Source organism: Lagopus leucura, unplaced genomic scaffold (genome assembly GCF_019238085.1).
Source record: "Lagopus leucura isolate 7727_CA_CO unplaced genomic scaffold, USGS_WTPT01 Super-Scaffold_100002, whole genome shotgun sequence".
Classification (NCBI taxonomy): Eukaryota; Metazoa; Chordata; class Aves; order Galliformes; family Phasianidae; genus Lagopus; species Lagopus leucura.
In genome coordinates this window covers 57,396,529-57,413,625 of record NW_024962263.1, presented here as the reverse complement: position 1 = coordinate 57,413,625, position 17,097 = coordinate 57,396,529, and the positions used below count along the sequence as shown (strand labels likewise).

The 17,097-nt window shown below is 38.1% G+C and overlaps 1 protein-coding gene across 1 annotated transcript in view; it reads left to right on the top strand.

Annotated features, from left to right (window-relative positions):
* The first annotated feature begins 187 nt into the window (after positions 1–187).
* The window catches only part of ARMC1 (armadillo repeat containing 1), a 30,956-nt gene continuing 14,046 nt past the window's right edge, over positions 188–17,097 (top strand). The window contains exons 1-3 of the mRNA XM_042869828.1: positions 188–342; positions 2,469–2,670; positions 6,750–6,841. Of these exons, the coding sequence (XP_042725762.1) occupies positions 2,497–2,670; positions 6,750–6,841 (266 nt within the window). The 5' untranslated portion in view covers positions 188–342; positions 2,469–2,496. The remainder of the gene's footprint in view (positions 343–2,468; positions 2,671–6,749; positions 6,842–17,097) is intronic.

The window sequence follows — 17,097 nt, the reverse complement described above, 5'->3', positions numbered from 1 at the left end:
AATTCTTTTGGAGGAGGGATTGACTGCTTTGCGCTTAGCAAGGTGTTGAAGGCATCTTGCCCACGCTCCGAAAGCCTGCCGGACTGCAGTCCCCGTCATGCCTTGCGGCGCAGCCACCGGCCAATCCCGCCTCATCGACAACAAGACGCGCCGTGATTGGCGGAGAGGCGCGGGCGGCGCCGCACCAATCGCGTTGCGGCGCGGAGGGATGTGTGCGGTCGGAGCGGGCCCGGTGGCGGTGCGGGAGAGTTGCGGGTTGTGTCCCCGTTCCGTCCTGTGCCCTCCGCGGGCGATGGGGGCCTGAGGTTGGGTCGTGTCGGTCTGGAGACGTCTTGTTCAGCGGTACGAGGCCGGGAAGAGTGCAGGCCGCTCTGGGGTGTGGGAGTGAGAGCGGGAGAAGCTGGGGAGGGAGAGGCGGGCTGGCCGGGAAGGAGGTGCGGTCGAGGAGCCCCTGTCTTTTGTCAGCGGCCACGGGGCGTGAGTCAGCCAGGGCTCCCGGGTGTCATTATGTTGTTGTAGGTGATGGAGAAGCTGGGAGCTTCGGTTTTTGTCCTCGGTTGCGACCGAGGAGACAGAAGGGTCTGGGAGGAAAAGAGTGTGACCTGATGGGGTAGGGTAAAACGTAGCTTCGTGTGTATTCAGGAGATCAGAAGAAAAAGCGATAAGGGCTGATAGGGATGAAGAGAGGTGTAGAAGGGGTCTGGTGCTCAGGACACGACTGGAAGTCAGAGTCTTTTGTTAATGTTAACTCCACAACTAATTTCATTTCTAGGCTTTGAGTAAGCTTTGTTGATGAGCTAAGGAATGGACTGAATAATACTGAACTTCACAGAGACTTTTTACCAATTTAGAGCAATCTATTTTGAGAATATGAAGTATTAATTATGGATCTCCTATGGATCTCCTTAGGACTTAAGACAGTCAAAGGAAAGAATATGGAGGGTAATCATTGATTTCTCACATTAGCATTTCCTTTCCTGAAGGATGTGAAGGTTGGTGGCCCTGCCTCTAGGGGTTGAAGATTCATGAGCCTTGAGGTCCCTTCCAACCCGGAACATTCTGTGATTCTGTGTGAAGAACCAGTGACAGAGAAATTAGCAGTTTAGTTTATTTTAAATGTGAAAATGTCAGAAACTATTGGATGTTTCTGCACGTGCATCTACCATCAGTAAGAGAACAATATAATGTTTGGATGATATTATTTGTTTGGAAAATAATGGTAAAAGAATGTTACAAGTTACATGTTTAAATTTATTATGCAAGGGGAAAAAGAACACAAATTAACAGTGTGTCACTATTCATGCTTTTGTGCCTTAAAAAAAAGTTACTTACATGAGTTTCTATTGGCAGCACCAGGACCACAGCATTCAGTAGTTTTGGAAGCATACAGTCAGCTTCTGGAGCAATCATAGAATTGTTTGGATTGGAAGGGATATTACAGATCACCCAGTTGCAACCCCTGTGCCCCCAGCAAGGCTGCCACCCAGCAGCTGAGGCTGCCCAGGGCCCCATCCAACCTGGCCTTGAACACTTCCAGGGATGAGGCATCCACAACCACTCTGGGCAGCCTGTGCCAGTGTCTCACTGCCCTCTGAAGGAAGAATTTCTTTCTGACATTTAACCTGAATCTCTGTTCTTTTAGTTTAAAGCCATTCCCCCTCATTCTGTCACTATCATGATGCAGACCTTCTCTTTTAACTAAGCTTATGCCTCTGTGGCCTGTTAAGTAGTTACTCCTCATTAAAACAACTCTGCAATCAGATACTAAAACTAAAACACATCTCATCTGAAATAGATATGTTGAAGCAAGGTGTGATCTTTTTTGTTTTCTTTATTGAAAGCAAACTAGTCAGAAGTTACAAAAAAATTACAACACCTCTAAACATTTTTTAGCTTTGAATGGATATGGCGTTACACTACTTGTTTGGGGAATAGATAAAATCAAAACATGTTATTCATTGTGCTTGATGCTGAGTTAATCCTTTGCTGGTTTATTTGGTTCATTTTTTTCATTTTTTCAAAAATCAAAAATTTGATTATTGCTAAAGGCACTGAAAATTCAGGTTTTGATTTTACATGTTTATACAAAAGGATGTTTTTAGACTTGCAGTCTGCAAACTGGGTTTGAGAAAACTGGAGTTTCTGATCATCTTTACCAGTGCTATAAAGATACTTAGGTACAGTTGTACATATCCATACGTATACTGCTGTAAAGGCTGACTACTGTAAAATTATTTAAAGGAAATGAGAAAATGTTATTAACCAAACCCTATCTGCTTTCCACGGAGGAAATTTAAGTGTCCAGCTGAAAAGTTCTGAGATCCATATTCTTACGAATTTTGTTCCTTGAGGTTTTTTTTTGTACTCTTATGCCTCTAACAAATCAGTGCATTTGTGTTCTTGCCTTCTCTCTGCTTTAATTGACAGCAAACATTAATACCGCTTTTTTTTTTTTTTTTTCCCAACAGGTATTTTCTATGTGTGGTGTAGGAAAAAATGAATTCCACTATGAGTGAGGAGCCTGATGCACTATCTGTAGTTAATCAACTCCGAGATCTAGCAGCTGATCCTTTGAATAGGAGAGCCATTGTTCAGGATCAAGGATGTCTGCCAGGTCTGATTCTGTTTTTGGACCATCCCAGCCCTCCAGTTGTTCATTCAGCTTTATTAGTAAGTATTCCAGAGATAAGTTTGTATGTCATTGGGACTCTTTGTTCCTTTGTTTCTGTGTCTTTAAACAAGTAATGTAAAAGATAAAGCCTGTTTTTATGTTAAATCACAATTCATTTTCACTCTTTTAAAAGAAGCACGCAATTCAAAAATTGTTTAGCATTGTAGCATTATTCCAGGGGAATTCACAGTTATTGGAAGAGATTAATTTGCTTTGCGTTTTTTCCCTAATACAGCCATTTCACTTTCATTGTGGAAGGAGGTAAGCATGCTTAAATCTTTTTTTTTTTTTAGATGAAGCCCTGGAGCTTGGTAAATATACGCAATGATTTGAAATTCACGTAAGAAAAGGATCATATATCATAGGGCAGTTTTGGTTAGAGATGATTTCCCAAGGCCATGTAGTCTAAACCCATGGTCAAACTGAGACAAATTAGAACACGGTGCAGGATTGTATTTGTTTAGATGCCCCGCAGCATCTCAGGCACCCTGTTCCAGCATTTGCCCACCCTCATGTGATTTTTAAAGCAAAAAAAATCAAAATCTGTTGATGTCTAATCCAACTTTGTCAACGGTTTATGGGCTAGTTCGGCCCGGTTCCGTGACGAGCGGGGCGGAGGGATCCATGACAAACCATGGGAGGGAACCATGACAAACTTTTTCCATTTTCTCTTCATTTCTTCTTGTTCAAAGCCACAAAAACCCAAAAAGTCCCAATTTCTCATCCTAAATCCAATTTTTAAGAAGTGCATCTCTTTCACAAAAACAGGACAAACTAAAATCAAGATTTCCTTAGAACCCTAATTCAATTCTCCTAATAAGAATTTAAGTTATTAAAAACTGTCATACACTCGTTTCATATTGTTTCTTTTTTTTTTTTTTTTAATGTCATTGAATTATAAACAGAGCTCTGACTTTTACATTAAATTTTACATGATTTTCTGTACCATTAATATTTAGTCTGCACCACAGTTCTATATATTTTTTTCATTTGTTTTACTTCCACAAGGAATATTTGTGAATTTCTTGGAATGATTCCAGTATTCTTTGGGGCACAGGGAGCAGCATCCCATAAGCCAGGAGATGTGTATCCTGCTAATTGGCTTTCAGAATAGCTTTGCCACAGCATTTGCCAGACAAAATGTTCTTCGCTGGATGACTTTTGAGTTGAGATTACCATTCTTGGGAATATGTTGCACTGTTTGTTATTCTAGTATAGGTTCCTTAGGTCACAGAAGGTTTTGTTTGGATATCTCTCTCCCTGTTCCTTCCTTTGCATTTTTGGGCTGCGTATTCTCAAAGCCTGCATGAAACTTAGTAATCATTCTGTGATCACATTGCAAAAATTAACCCTACATTAAAAGAACTGAATTTACCAGATCAATGAAGGGTAATCCAGTATGCTGTATGATTCCACAAACCCAGATATTACTGCAGTTTTGTGGTAAAGACATCTTGTTGGGTGAGAGACAGCTGTGTTGTTTTATTTAGTGGCAGCCTACAGGTAGAGTGAATTAAGGGGCAGGATTAAGAGGAGACCCCAACTGTAGTCAGAAATGCAGCACTTTGCTACGAAGCCAAATTTTTGTCTGCTAACCAAACTGTTTGTGTTTGTGACTTCCTGAATCTCATAGGTACTGTAGCTTTTAATATCTTTGCTGACAGATTTTTAGTCATCCTTTTTGATGTTTTACCATTCTGAAATGTTTGCTCATTTTGTTTTTGTTTTTCCAGCCATCCGTTCTAAAAAAGTTCTTCTATTCAAGCCGAAATCATTAAGTGTAATAGTTTTCCATTAAGTTTATGCCCAGTAAAAAAAAGTATGGCACTGGCTTTAATGAAACGTATTGTTTCATATTTATATATATACACATATATATAAAAATATATTTATAATATTCATATTTATTGTTTCATATTGATTCCCATAGCTGAAATTATGACTCCAACAGATTGTTTATAATAATTTCCTATCTAACATTTTGATGTTATAGGATCCATCAAGGAGAAATGTTTTTCTCCCCACATCCAGTTTCAGCTCAGTGCTTTCTTCTATCTGATCAAGAAGTGGAAATTTTTTTTTCTCCAGTTTAAATCCAGGGTTTTCTTTGTATGGTACATTTGTAATGATATATGATTTTGAGTGTTTTCAGTAATAAAAAAAATTGAAGCAAAGAAGGTAAAACCATTTTTTTTTCTTAAATTTGGACTAAAATTTTCAGAAATTGGACTCTGAAGTTAAGGAACTGCCTTAATATTTCAATTGTAATGATGAAAAGCAAGTATGGACTTACTAATTAATATGATGGAATCACTTGTGAGCTTTAAGCTAACATATGAGTATTTTACTGAACAGAGGCTCCAACCAAAGTCCATGAGAATAATATTACACTTCAGTAGATTGCAGTTTGTAAATATAAATGATGTGACTTCTTTGAAGGTGCAGATCTTTGCATCTCCAATGGAGTTGGAAAGCAAGTAAAAATTTCTTATGCTGAACAGCCAGGTCATTACAGTCACTCTGACAACCTTATCCCTTGCTCTGTTTTAGTGTAAGCTATATTTTTGTGTAAAGAATATGTATATAAATGGAAAAGAAGCTGCCTACGTTTTAGCCCTTAATTATCTGCTTAGAGAAGGAGGGTATCATTGTCCAAAAGCATTACATCCTTGCTGACTTGCCTAAACAGACTACAAATATAGGAAACATTTTCTGCAGTTAAGGATTCTTTTAATGTGCTCGTTAGTAGTTTAGAACTATCATACAGGTGTTTTCTTAAATACTTCCAACTAAGGATGAATATACAGCATTTACAGGCTAGAATCATGATGTTGAACCACATCAGGAAACAACAGATATCTCATTTGAAGTTTGTAACATGTCAGACAATAGTCAGACTTCCCCAAAAGGTAATTCTACCTATTATATGCTGAAGACAATTTAGAAGGAAAGAGAAGGGACTAATTGTGTGTCTCTGAAGGGAGTAAGGAACATGTTATTTTTAAATCAGCTAGTGAGCAGCGTAGTTATTGTACGACTTTATTTAAAGAGTTAGTGCACTTCTAAATCTTGTTATCGCAACTAATTTTATAGCCCATTGCATTTGTGAATGGCAAGATTTTCTGTGTGTGGTTCTTGTACTTCCATGACTAAAACAGATTAAAGCACAATGCAAAATACACTTTTAGAGGTTCCTCCTAAGAAGAGTTTGACAGCACTGAGAATTGAGAGATGAGTTAGGAAAAGGACTTGAAATTTCAACTGCAAGGGTATTGTGTTAAGGGTAACCACAGTTACCCTTGTTGGCTGAAGTCAGCAATGTGAAGTTTTGCAAAGAGTTTACCTTGAAGGGCAAAAAGCCTTGGGCAACATGCAACTGATAGTTCCCAGCTGAGGGAAAGGCAACCTAAGCAGCTGATGGCTGCTGCTATATCCTTATTCTTGTACTTACGTGGAATGATTAATTACTCCAATGTTATAGGTATTTTAAACTTTATAAACCTTTTTTGCTCTTACTGTTTGCAGTATTGCAATTAATCTTTAGAAGCTTAGAAATGTAGTAGACCTCTATTTCTGTGGGCGGTAGAAACTTGGTGGTGGTGAATCCATAGAACTACTGGAAACACAGCATATAAAGAATTACATTAGATCTTGGAACATAGTAGTGTTGGCTGGAAGGGACTTCTGGATGACATTTACTTCAACTTTCTGAACTGCTTTTGTAGTGGGAAAAAAAGTTTTCATAATTCACATTCACAATTCATAATTCACTTCTCTAATGACAGTTTTCCTTCTCCTTGTTATGTTGTCTACTGCTGTAGAGGAAGGTCATCTTTGTAAAGGCTCTGTGGGTTAGTTGTAGACACTCTCTTAGTATAAGCAAATCTAGTCTCAGCCTTCTCATAGATTGGGTAGTCTTGCTTTCTGTGTGCTTGAGAATAAAACAATTTATTTAATATTTACAGCACGTGATAATACTTTTACTAGAAGTGGCATTGTGAATCTTTTGCAGATTTACAGTGATAAAAATAAATGATTATGTACTGGAAATGTTGCTGATTTGTCCTTTTTATTTTAGGCTCTCCGTTATTTGGCAGAGTGCCGTGCCAACAGAGAAAAGATGAAAGGTGAATTGGGTATGATGCTCAGCTTACAGAATGTGATACAGAAGTAAGTTTATGTTGAGTTGTTGTATCCAAAGACAGCAAAAACATAACATGCTGTTGCAAAGTAAAATTTCAACTATCATTTTGTGTAGGGAATTTTTATTATTGCATTCTTTCTTGTCGAAGTTGAGGTTGCAAGCAATGAATGCTCTTTGTTTTGTAGTCCCACAAAGCAATTGGAACATAGAACAGAATAAATAATACTTTGGAAGTCGTTTGCCAAACAACGGATTTCTGGCCCTTATTAAAATCAGTAATTTTGTCTCATCCCTTTAGGTTGTTTTGTAACTCTTCTCATTGTTTTATAAAGGTTTCTTGCTCTAGTGCATTTAATGGAAATTACTGCAATCTGTCATGTTTTTCTTTTATTCCTACTTTTAGGAGAGGAAAGGGTATATGTAGTGCGTTTGTCTTGATATGTTTTAGAAAGATTGTATCTACAGATTTGTGTTCAGGAAATGTCTTGCCGATGGAGAAGAAGTTAATGAGGTTTAAATGACAGGTTTTTGTATGGGTGTATAAAAATAATCAAATTAAGTCTTACAGTATTGGCATTTTTAAAGGACAAGAATAATTAAGTTAAAATATACAGAAGTCTCTACTTGCTACTTTATAGTAACAGTAAAATTGGAATGTGTAGGTAGTATTAGAAGCATTTTTTGCAGACCAGTTAGCCTTTAGTGTAGATTAGTTGTCTATTTAAAGAAGTTTCTTAGCATCTTATGTAATCCACAAGAAGATGGTGAAAGGGGAATAGTATTTGTTATCAGCTTCTGTAGCTTACATAATAGTTCTGAGGAAACAGTCTTAATTAAATATTTTGTTTAAATAATGTTATGGAAATTTCTTAGGCATCATTTTTTCTGTGTTTCAACTTGAAGCCTACAGAGGTTGGAAGCAAAGACAGGTAGCTCAGGAGCAACACCGAAGAATTATCTGAGCAACCAGGGACTGGACTAGGAAAGCTAAGGTCCTGATAGAATTAAATCTGGCCAGGACATCAGGGCCGACTGTAAGTACAGGGCTTCTGTAAGTATGCTAGTGATAAAAGAAAAACTAGGAGTAATATGGTTTCTCTGATCAGAAACAGGAGAGTTAATTATCTGGGATATGGAAAAGACTGAGATTCTCAATGGCTTTTTTGCCTCATTCTTAACCAGGAAGTGCTCTCTAGCCATGCTGCACAAGCTGCAGAATGCAAAGGCAGGGTGTGGGAGAATTAAGAGCTACTGTAGAAGGTTCTGTGGTGATCTAAGGTGCACAAATCCCCCAGAACCTGGTGGGATGCATCTGCAGGTCCTAAGTGAAGCTGCTAAACCTACTATCCATCGTATTTGAGAAGTAGTAACAGCCTGTTGAAGTTCCTACTGACTGAAAAGGGGAAAAATAACTCCTGTTTTTATAAAAGGAGAAAAGGAAGATTTGGGGAACCATGGACTACTCAAGATGATGGAGCAGTAAACTGTGTAACTGTGGTACGTGGAAAACAAAGGGGTAATTCATGACAGCCAACATGGCTTCACAAATGATAGATGAGACTGACAAATCTGGTGTACTTTTACAATGGTGGTACAGCATTGGGTGATAAGGGTAAAGCAACTAGTATCTTTTACCCAGACTTGTGCAAAGTATTCTGACACTGTCTCACGTGGAATCCTTGTTTCCAAATTAGGGAGACATGGATTTGATGAATGGCCACTTGGTGGATAAGGAATTGGCTGGTTAGTCACACTCAGAGAGTTCCAGTCAGTGGCTCAGTGTCCAGGTGGAAACCAGTGGCATTCCTCAGGGGTTGGATCCAGGACCTGTATTATTTAACACCTTTGTTGGTGACATGGACAGTGGGATTGAGTGCACACTCAGCAAAGTTTACCAACAACGCCACGGTGTGTGGTATGGTCGACGTGCTGGAGGGAAGGGGTGCTGTCCAGAGGAAGCTGGACAGGCTCAAGAGGTAGGCCTGTGTGAGCAACATGGGGTTCAAGAGGGCCAGGAACAAGGTGCTACAACCCCAAGCACAGACATAGGATGGGTGGAGAAAGTATTGAGCCCTGCAGACAAGGATTTGGGATTGTTGGTGGATGAGAAGCTCAACTTGAAGAAGCAGTTTGTGCCTGCAGCCCCAAAAGTAAACCATGTCCTGAGCCACATCAAAAGAAACGTGACCAGCAGGGCAGGGGAGGTGATTCTCCCTCTTTGCTTCACTGTTGTGAGACCCTGCTAGCAGTACTGCATTTGGCTCTGGGACCCCAAGCAGAAGAGGGACATGAACCTGTTGGAATGAGCCCAGAGGAGATCATGAGGGTGACCAGATTGCTGAAACACCTCTCCTACGAAGACAGGCTAAGAGAGGCAGGCTTCTTCCACCTGGAGATGAGGTATCTGAGGAGAGTTTGTGTCAGCCTTCCAGTACCTAAAAGAGGAAAGGTGGGGAGAGACTGTCAGGGAGTGTGGTCCCAGAACATGGGGTAGGGACTTTAATCTGAATGAGGTTAGATTCAGATTAAATATAAGGAAGTAATAATTTACTGTGAATGTGTTGAGGCTCTGGAACAGGCTGCCCAGAGAAGCTGTGTTCAGGGCCATGTTGGATGGGACTTTGTGCAGCCTGATCTAGTGGGAGGTTCCCATGCTCATGGCAGAGTTTCCAACCACAGAGTTGGAGCTAGATGATCTGTAAGATCCATTTCAATCCAAACCGTTCTACGATTCAGAGATGAAAAGGGTATAAAGTTCAGAAACATGAAGAGGAGAGAAAAGTCAGTTAAAAACTGGGTATTTTGTAGATTCATTTTTTTCTAGAAAGCTCTTTGGCAAGAGTAAGAACATACATTTGATTTATGTGCTTGTAACATTTGGAATGTGTGATATGATGAAAATTTAAATATGTAGCATCTTCAGACACAAGACTTTGTCGTGTGCTTGTCAGGATTTTAGGTTGTAATGCTGACAAGAAATGCTGAAGCTAGGTTTTGTTTTGCCCGGAGAAATATGGAGAAAGATAGTAAAAACTGCTGAGAAGCTAGATGAAAAATTATGTCACAAAAAAAAAAAGTCTGTTTTTTTCTCTCTGTTAGAAAGTCAGTAGGGGAGACAGCAAGGTCTTCTTCAGTTTTGCTGTACAAAATGGAGAATTTCTCAGAAAATGTTGTTGTTCTTTGAACTGAAACTAAATATTAATAAATGCAGTAATAAATGCTTTGGTCTTAGTGACTTCATTCTATTCATTCCATTGTGCTTTCTGGAATCTGAATATCTAACTCATCACTCTAATCCATAACTTAATTGGGATTTTTGAGGATTTTTTCTGTTGTCTTCCAGAGCTCATTTATCTTGACAGGTGAAATGCATCCTGTGATGTGAATTGTGCCTTTTTATCAAGGATTTTATAACTGTCACCATTCACTTTCATTGATTTCTCTCTTATGTGAACAATATTCATGGGCTTTCCATGTTCAGTGCTGAACTGTTACGAACTGTATTCCATCACTGATGGTATTACTGCTTCCCGAGCAGTGAAGGGTAGCCCACGTGCACAAAGAGTCAGGTTGACAACTATGCAGTTTGCATCCCTTAGACTTCATGCAGTTCAGCACTGAACTAACAAACACTACGCTTTGAATGTCAAGAGTTTTAGAATTCTAGTTCTCTTCCACTATGCTCATCTTGAAATTTGAGAGCTTCTTTCATCATTTAAGTGACTCTTGATAAGCCTTGAAACTCTTTAGTGAGATTTTAGGTTTAGGAGTGGAATTTCTTGACAACTGTGTGTATCTCACCTACACCAAACTGATCTAACAGATCTGAAAATTTTGAATGGTTGATGCCATCAACTAGAAAATAGCTGGCTTGCTAATTAAGTTTGTTCTAACAGTACAGCAGAACTTCAGTAACAGCCCACAAACCTTTTGTTGAGAGTGAGATACAACCAGTGGAAGAAAAATGTAGCACTTATTTGAACTCTTTATCCCGTATGTAAAGTACTGTTTCCTTCAGAAGACAGTTCATGATGAAAATTGGAGCTGACTGCCACCTTTTTGTCTGAGAAGTGCTCTCTGTAGTGCATCACAGAAAATGGACAGGAAATAGTTACATGAGAGACATCCAAGTTTAACTGTAACTCTTTGAGGTACCAGCAGTTCTCATTTCACTGGCTTAGCAGTCCCCTAGTATTCTCAGATGAGCTTTGTGATACTCATTTACAGCAAGGGTTACAGGTTAGCTGTGAACATGCTGCTGTTTCTTAAAATGATCAGTCAGCTCATTCCATTTCACATAAGGAATAAAGGATAAGTTTTAGGTTCACAGTCAATGACAATGATTTTTCAAAATGTAAGAATACTAGTTTTTGTGAACAGAAGAATAACAGATTTTAGGTTTAGAGACTGAAGCTTACAGGCTGTAGAGCAGCAATATGAAATGTCAGCTCTGAGGATTACAGAATAAAAATTTGAAAGGAGTGATATATATTTGGGATGCTTTTTCAAACTAAACTTGATGTGCAACTTGTATGACTTTGAGATATAAACTTCATATAAAAGGCTTTATAAACTGTGTTATTTAGGACATATGAGAAGCTGTTCAAGTTTCGTAGAATACTTCAGGACAAACTCTTTGAATATTAAAAAATCCCTTCCATACTTGCTGTATTTTTTTATCAGGGAAGGTTTTGTCTTTGTGCATCCAGATCTGCTTAGTTTTAGGTGAGGTTTGATGCATCTTTCCTTTGAGTTTTGCAGTTTAGAATAAGAAGTGTGTGGGGAGAAATCTGACCTTTAAAATCCTTACACAGAGGATTCCAAATGTCTTTTTTAAATTGTTTTGTTATTATAAAAATGCTTCTGTTGATTTGTTTGAGAACTTGTATGCATACAAGCACGTGTATAAATAAATAAAAAGACAAGAGGTGGAAGTTCATTGAAGAGCTGTACTTCATTGCATTCTAGTAGTCATAGCAATTATTTAATATTGAAAACTAGTTTGGTTGCTGGCTTTATGAATTGTATGGAGTACTTAATGTGTCCGTATGGACTTTATAAAATGTTATTAGCAGCTTCTAGAATTAAAATTAATTAGGATTTATAGCCTACAAGGAAATATACTAATTTGTGTTCGGAGTGAAAATGACTTTTCGTGGACAGTAAAGGTCAAAGTTTATAATTTTTCTTGATCTTTATGAGGAGCATAATGAAACATAAATATAACTAACGTGTATTAAAAAAAAAACCACAAAAAACAATGAGTCAATATACTGAATAGCTCTTATTATGGAATAGGAAATTATTGAGGGTAAAATTCCAATTACTTAGCTAAAAGAGCTTTTCAAGATAGTCTTCCTTTGCCAGGGTGTCAGATTTAACAAGCTGAACTAAATCCAGTGCATTAATCAGCTCTTTCAATTTATTACTTGCCTAAGAAGATTAGGGCAATTAATATGTGCTTAATTAGAGTCCCTTGCAGATATGGTAAAATACATGCAGTCTATAATTGCTGACTTCTTACTCAATTTTAATTTTTGGTTGTCTTAATTACCTATACTTTTTGAAAATTTAATTATTCGTTGAAACCAGCCAAGTTTAAATTTATGATGTCTGACAAAATAATAAAAAAACCCACAACCACAGCAGAGCAGAGTAGTATTTGCTGAAATAAAAGCAGCAGGAATGTAGTATCACAACAGGTTTACCATCATAGTTGTATGACATACTTCTTTGTCTCCTTTGTGAGAAAGGAAGAATGGCTGGGGGAGGACAGGGCAAAGGCCATGTATTAATTAACAAGAAAGCAAATTGCATCTTTAAAGGCATATAGGGTAGTGGAAAAGATGTTACCATATCATCACTGGCCACAGGATAATATTTGGGATGAAAATGTAGCTAAGAAATTCTGACAACTTCCCATGTTTACTATATTTAAGAATGTATGCTATTGATTGGAGTATTCTAATGTAAAAATGAGAAAGAGAGAGCTCTTTATAGAGGTTTTAATTTTCTGTACATTAATTGGTAATTTTATCATTCAAAATCATACCATTGTGTGGGTTTTTTTGTTTGTTTAACATCAAAATGGAGAGATGACTGAGGCAATGGGTAATGGGAAGCTTGGTTCCGTTGCATGATTGTTTTTGAATTGTACCATACTTCTGATTCTGAGAAATTGATTTCTCTTGGAAAATCGCTGTTATCACGTGTCTTAAATATTCCTTGAGCAGAAGGTTACAAAAATGTTGTTTCCAGAATTTAATTTACATTGCATCGCTTAGATGTCTTCATCTTCTCCATACTTCAATTCCTGGCCTGGAAGATGCTCTATTCCCTGTTCTCTTTCCTGTTCTTTCCTTCCTGTTATCTTTCCAAGCATACTTGCTTTACCTGCTCTGTTTTATTTTGCCTATTGGAAGTTAAGTGCTTCTAGAAAATTACATCCCTGGTTGTTGGTGCATCTCTTTGGGCTGTGGGGTTCCAGTCTGTTCAGTGCTGTAACAACGTGCTTGTTAATAATAGATGGTCACAGTAGGAGGATGCCTGCAGGCTGCTTCATTCAGGATTGTGAAGCAAAGTGGTCAAATATCCCACTCCTCTGTGTCTAAGTTTCCGTAAGGAATGACTTTTTACCTATTTTGTTAATCTTAAATTCAGAAGTGGTTTATTTTTTATTTTTGGAAAAGCATCTTGTGTCAAAAAAACCCCTCAGTCCCACAAACAGTGCAGTATTGGGAATTACAAGCAAAATCAATATGTCCTCTCTAAATATAACATTGTTTTTGTTCTAAGTGTCTGCTAAACAACTTCCTGGTATTTGCAGATTATATATAGGAGGGATTGGAGGAATCAGGGAGCAGATGGGTTCAATGTCACAGGCAGCCTACCTCACTAAGGCATGTGTATATATATATATATATATACACATATATGTATATATATGTATGTCAAGGTTTTTGCTCTTTTAGTTTATAAGAGTCATGGCAAACTATAATTGTAATTATTTATTGTAATTGTATATAGTAATAGTATAGTATATATAGTAATTGTTTTTAAAATGTTGTTTAAAATATTTTTGTATTCTTGTAATAGACTTAGTGTTACAAAAGCATAGGGAGCTATGAACTCAACACAGATTCAGGCAGAGATGCAAATGATAACAAAACACAAGAAGCGTTTTTAGGTGGTAATAAAATGATGTGGCATCCAAAAAATTGGACTTCAGCTGTGGTATAATGGACTTTCTGGGAGAATGTTAATTATTTTTGTAGGATTAACCAAATACAGTGTAAAAGCTCAATAGATGAATGTCATTTGTAAGAACAGTCCAAGACTTGATGGCCAATGGTTCGGATAAAAATAGTCATTTAAATATTGAAGTATTACTGTGGACTTTTATTTTTCAGGGTTTAATGGAAGTTGGCAGTTAAAAACCTGTTCTCAACCATTATTCTGTGTGGTGCAGTTTGGGGGACGGTGTGTCACACTGATATTTTCTTTTGGTGTGTGTGCAGAGTTGGTTGCAGAAGAATCTGAATGTGTGACCAAATGGAAGGATCTGTACTCTGTGCACTATAACATGCAATGGACTTGTTTACTTTCAACATTATTCCTTTCATCTTGGAACTTTTCTGTAGTCAAAGTGGTATTAGTCAAGTCATCATCCTGGGCTTCATCAGAAGAGGGGTGGCCAGCAGGGACAGGGAGATGATTGTCCCCCTCTACTCTGCTCTTGCAAGGCCCCATCTGGAGTACTGTGTCCAGGTCTGGAGCCCCCGGTACAAGAAAGACAGAGAGCTGTTGGAGAGGGTCCAGAGGAGACCACAAAGATGATCAGGGGACTGGAGCACCTCCCCTATGAGGACAGGCTGAGGGAGCTGGGCTTGTTCAGCTTGGAGAAAAGAAGGCTGTAGGGTGACCTCATTGCAGCCTTTCAGTACCTAAAGGGAGCCTACAAACAGGAGGGGAATCAACTCTTTGAAAGGGTAGATAACTGCAGGACAATGGGAAATGGTTTTAAGTTGAGGGAGGGGAGATTTAGGTTGGATGTCAGGGGGAAGTTCTTCACAGAGAGTGGTGAGGTGCTGGAACAGGCTGCCCAGAGAGGTTGTGGATGCTCCATCCCCAGAGGTGTTCAAGGCCAGGTTGGATGGGGCCTGGGCAGCCTGGTCTAGTATTGAATGTGGAGGTTGGTGGCCCTGCATGTGGCAGGGGGGTGGGAGATTCGTGATCCTTGAGGTCCCTTCCAACCCGGGCCATTCTGTGATCATTTATTCTACTCAACCTGTTTGCTTACTGTGCTCTTCACAATCAGTACTGTGTCTTCTCTAGCCATTGAAGTGTTTGTTAACCCTGAAATTAGGCTTTTTGTGCATTTGTATTTTCATTCATGCGTTACTTTTCTGTAATTTCTATTAGATATTCCTCTCTCAGTTTGCTTTTACTTCCTGCTGTCCAAACTGCTACTTCTACGATATGACCTTCCACTTGATGTCTGGCATGTGCGTCGCGGCTCTTGGTTGTGTGGCTTTTCATTGTTTGGTCTCTGTCTCAGCAACCATGGTTCAGTATTTATTTTTTGTGAAGAGTGGGCAACAGTCATAATTGCTTTCAGTGCTTTTTACTCAGAAGTGAAGAAATGAGTTGGGAATTTTGAAAACGATCTAGTAGTTTTTCACTATAGGCAAGAAATATCGTGAAGAATATTGCAGAATAAAGAGGAGAACTTGGAAACTGCAAAAAATATCTGAAGTATAAAATACTGATAAGGATTTAAATATATTTGTGTTCAATGTCTCAGCCAATTTCTTCCCTACTTAGAAACTTTCTGGAGCATAAAGTTAACTGTTTGACAAAGTAGTGTGAGCTTAAGGTGTTTTTTAATTCCTATTTTTTTCTGCAGACTTTTTGTTTAAACAAATAATGATCTCTTGAAGCACTGTGGTTTTGAATGTTAAAAAATGAAGTTATTTGCAGTCTTGCAAGAGTCCTGATGTACTAAGCAATATAATCTGAATTTATATTTCAAAATCATGTACTATATGGCAATAAAAAAAATTACTATTGTGCTGAATTAAGTGCATCAAAACTTGTTTGATGTGACAATGCCAAAAGGAAAATGTTTCTGTAGTGGGATGCAGTACTGAGGTGGGAGGGAAAAGATTTTATGTGGATTGGCAGAAGAGACAGGAATAGTGGCAACTCAGGGTGCCTTTAACACTCAATAAACCTTGTAGTCAGCTGATGTCGAAGTATTTTAGAAATAGTGACCTTCACTGGTTACTATTGAGTTTACAAGAAAAAGTGCTGAGGTAGGTTCTTCAATGATACGCTGACTTTTCTTGACAGCTCACTAAAATAAAGAACAAAGGAAGCTTAAGGTGCTTTGAAATGAAAACAGTAGATGTTATTGTCAAGTATTTAATACTGCAGGTGTGGGTTGACAGTATTGTAGTCTAGAGCCATTTATCTGTGAGAAGGGAGGAGGTAGATACTTACCTCTGTGAGGTTTCTCATCTTTCCTTGCCAGTATGAAATGTCTGCTTTTGGATTAAAGTATGCAGATGATGCTTGTCCCTAGCTTTTGACCTTCATGCGAAGTGTCTGTACAACAAAAAAAACAGAAACATGCTGTCCTTTTGGATAGCATTGAAGCTACTGGTAATACTGGTTTGCTTTATAAAACAAACATAACAATAACCTCACAATTGCAAACAGGTAGTTTGAGATAAAACAAGATCTCTAATTTAGGCATTGCTTTCAAAGTTACCTACTTCAAATTTCTGCTGAATAGGTATATATTAACTATATTGGCAAATGTATTTTAAAAAAAAAAAAGCAAAATAAGCCCATGCAGACTAAATCTATTTTTTCCACCTCTACAGGTTGCTGTTGTAGTTTAACTCTTGTTGTTTACACAGGTTATGTTCAAGGAAACCTAAGTTTGCAACCTTTTTTTTTTTTCACTTTGTCAAAAAAAAAAAATTCAGAGAAATAAACAGGTGAAGCTTAGTAGTCAAAAATTGAGCTGCTTTTGAAGGCTTATAAGGATTTTCCATATAACAATGTACTATCATTGTGTATTATTATGTGACGAATTTAATGGCATTAGAATAGATGATAACACAACAAGTGGCATTTGGCTTCCTTCACGTTCCTAAAATCTTATGGACAGAGCCTAAATTCAGTACTACCAATATTCCTACCTGATTGCTACAGCATTGTTATTGGTAAGGATTACCTTTCTAATTCCAGCATTTGATATCTTGCACTGGAAAGG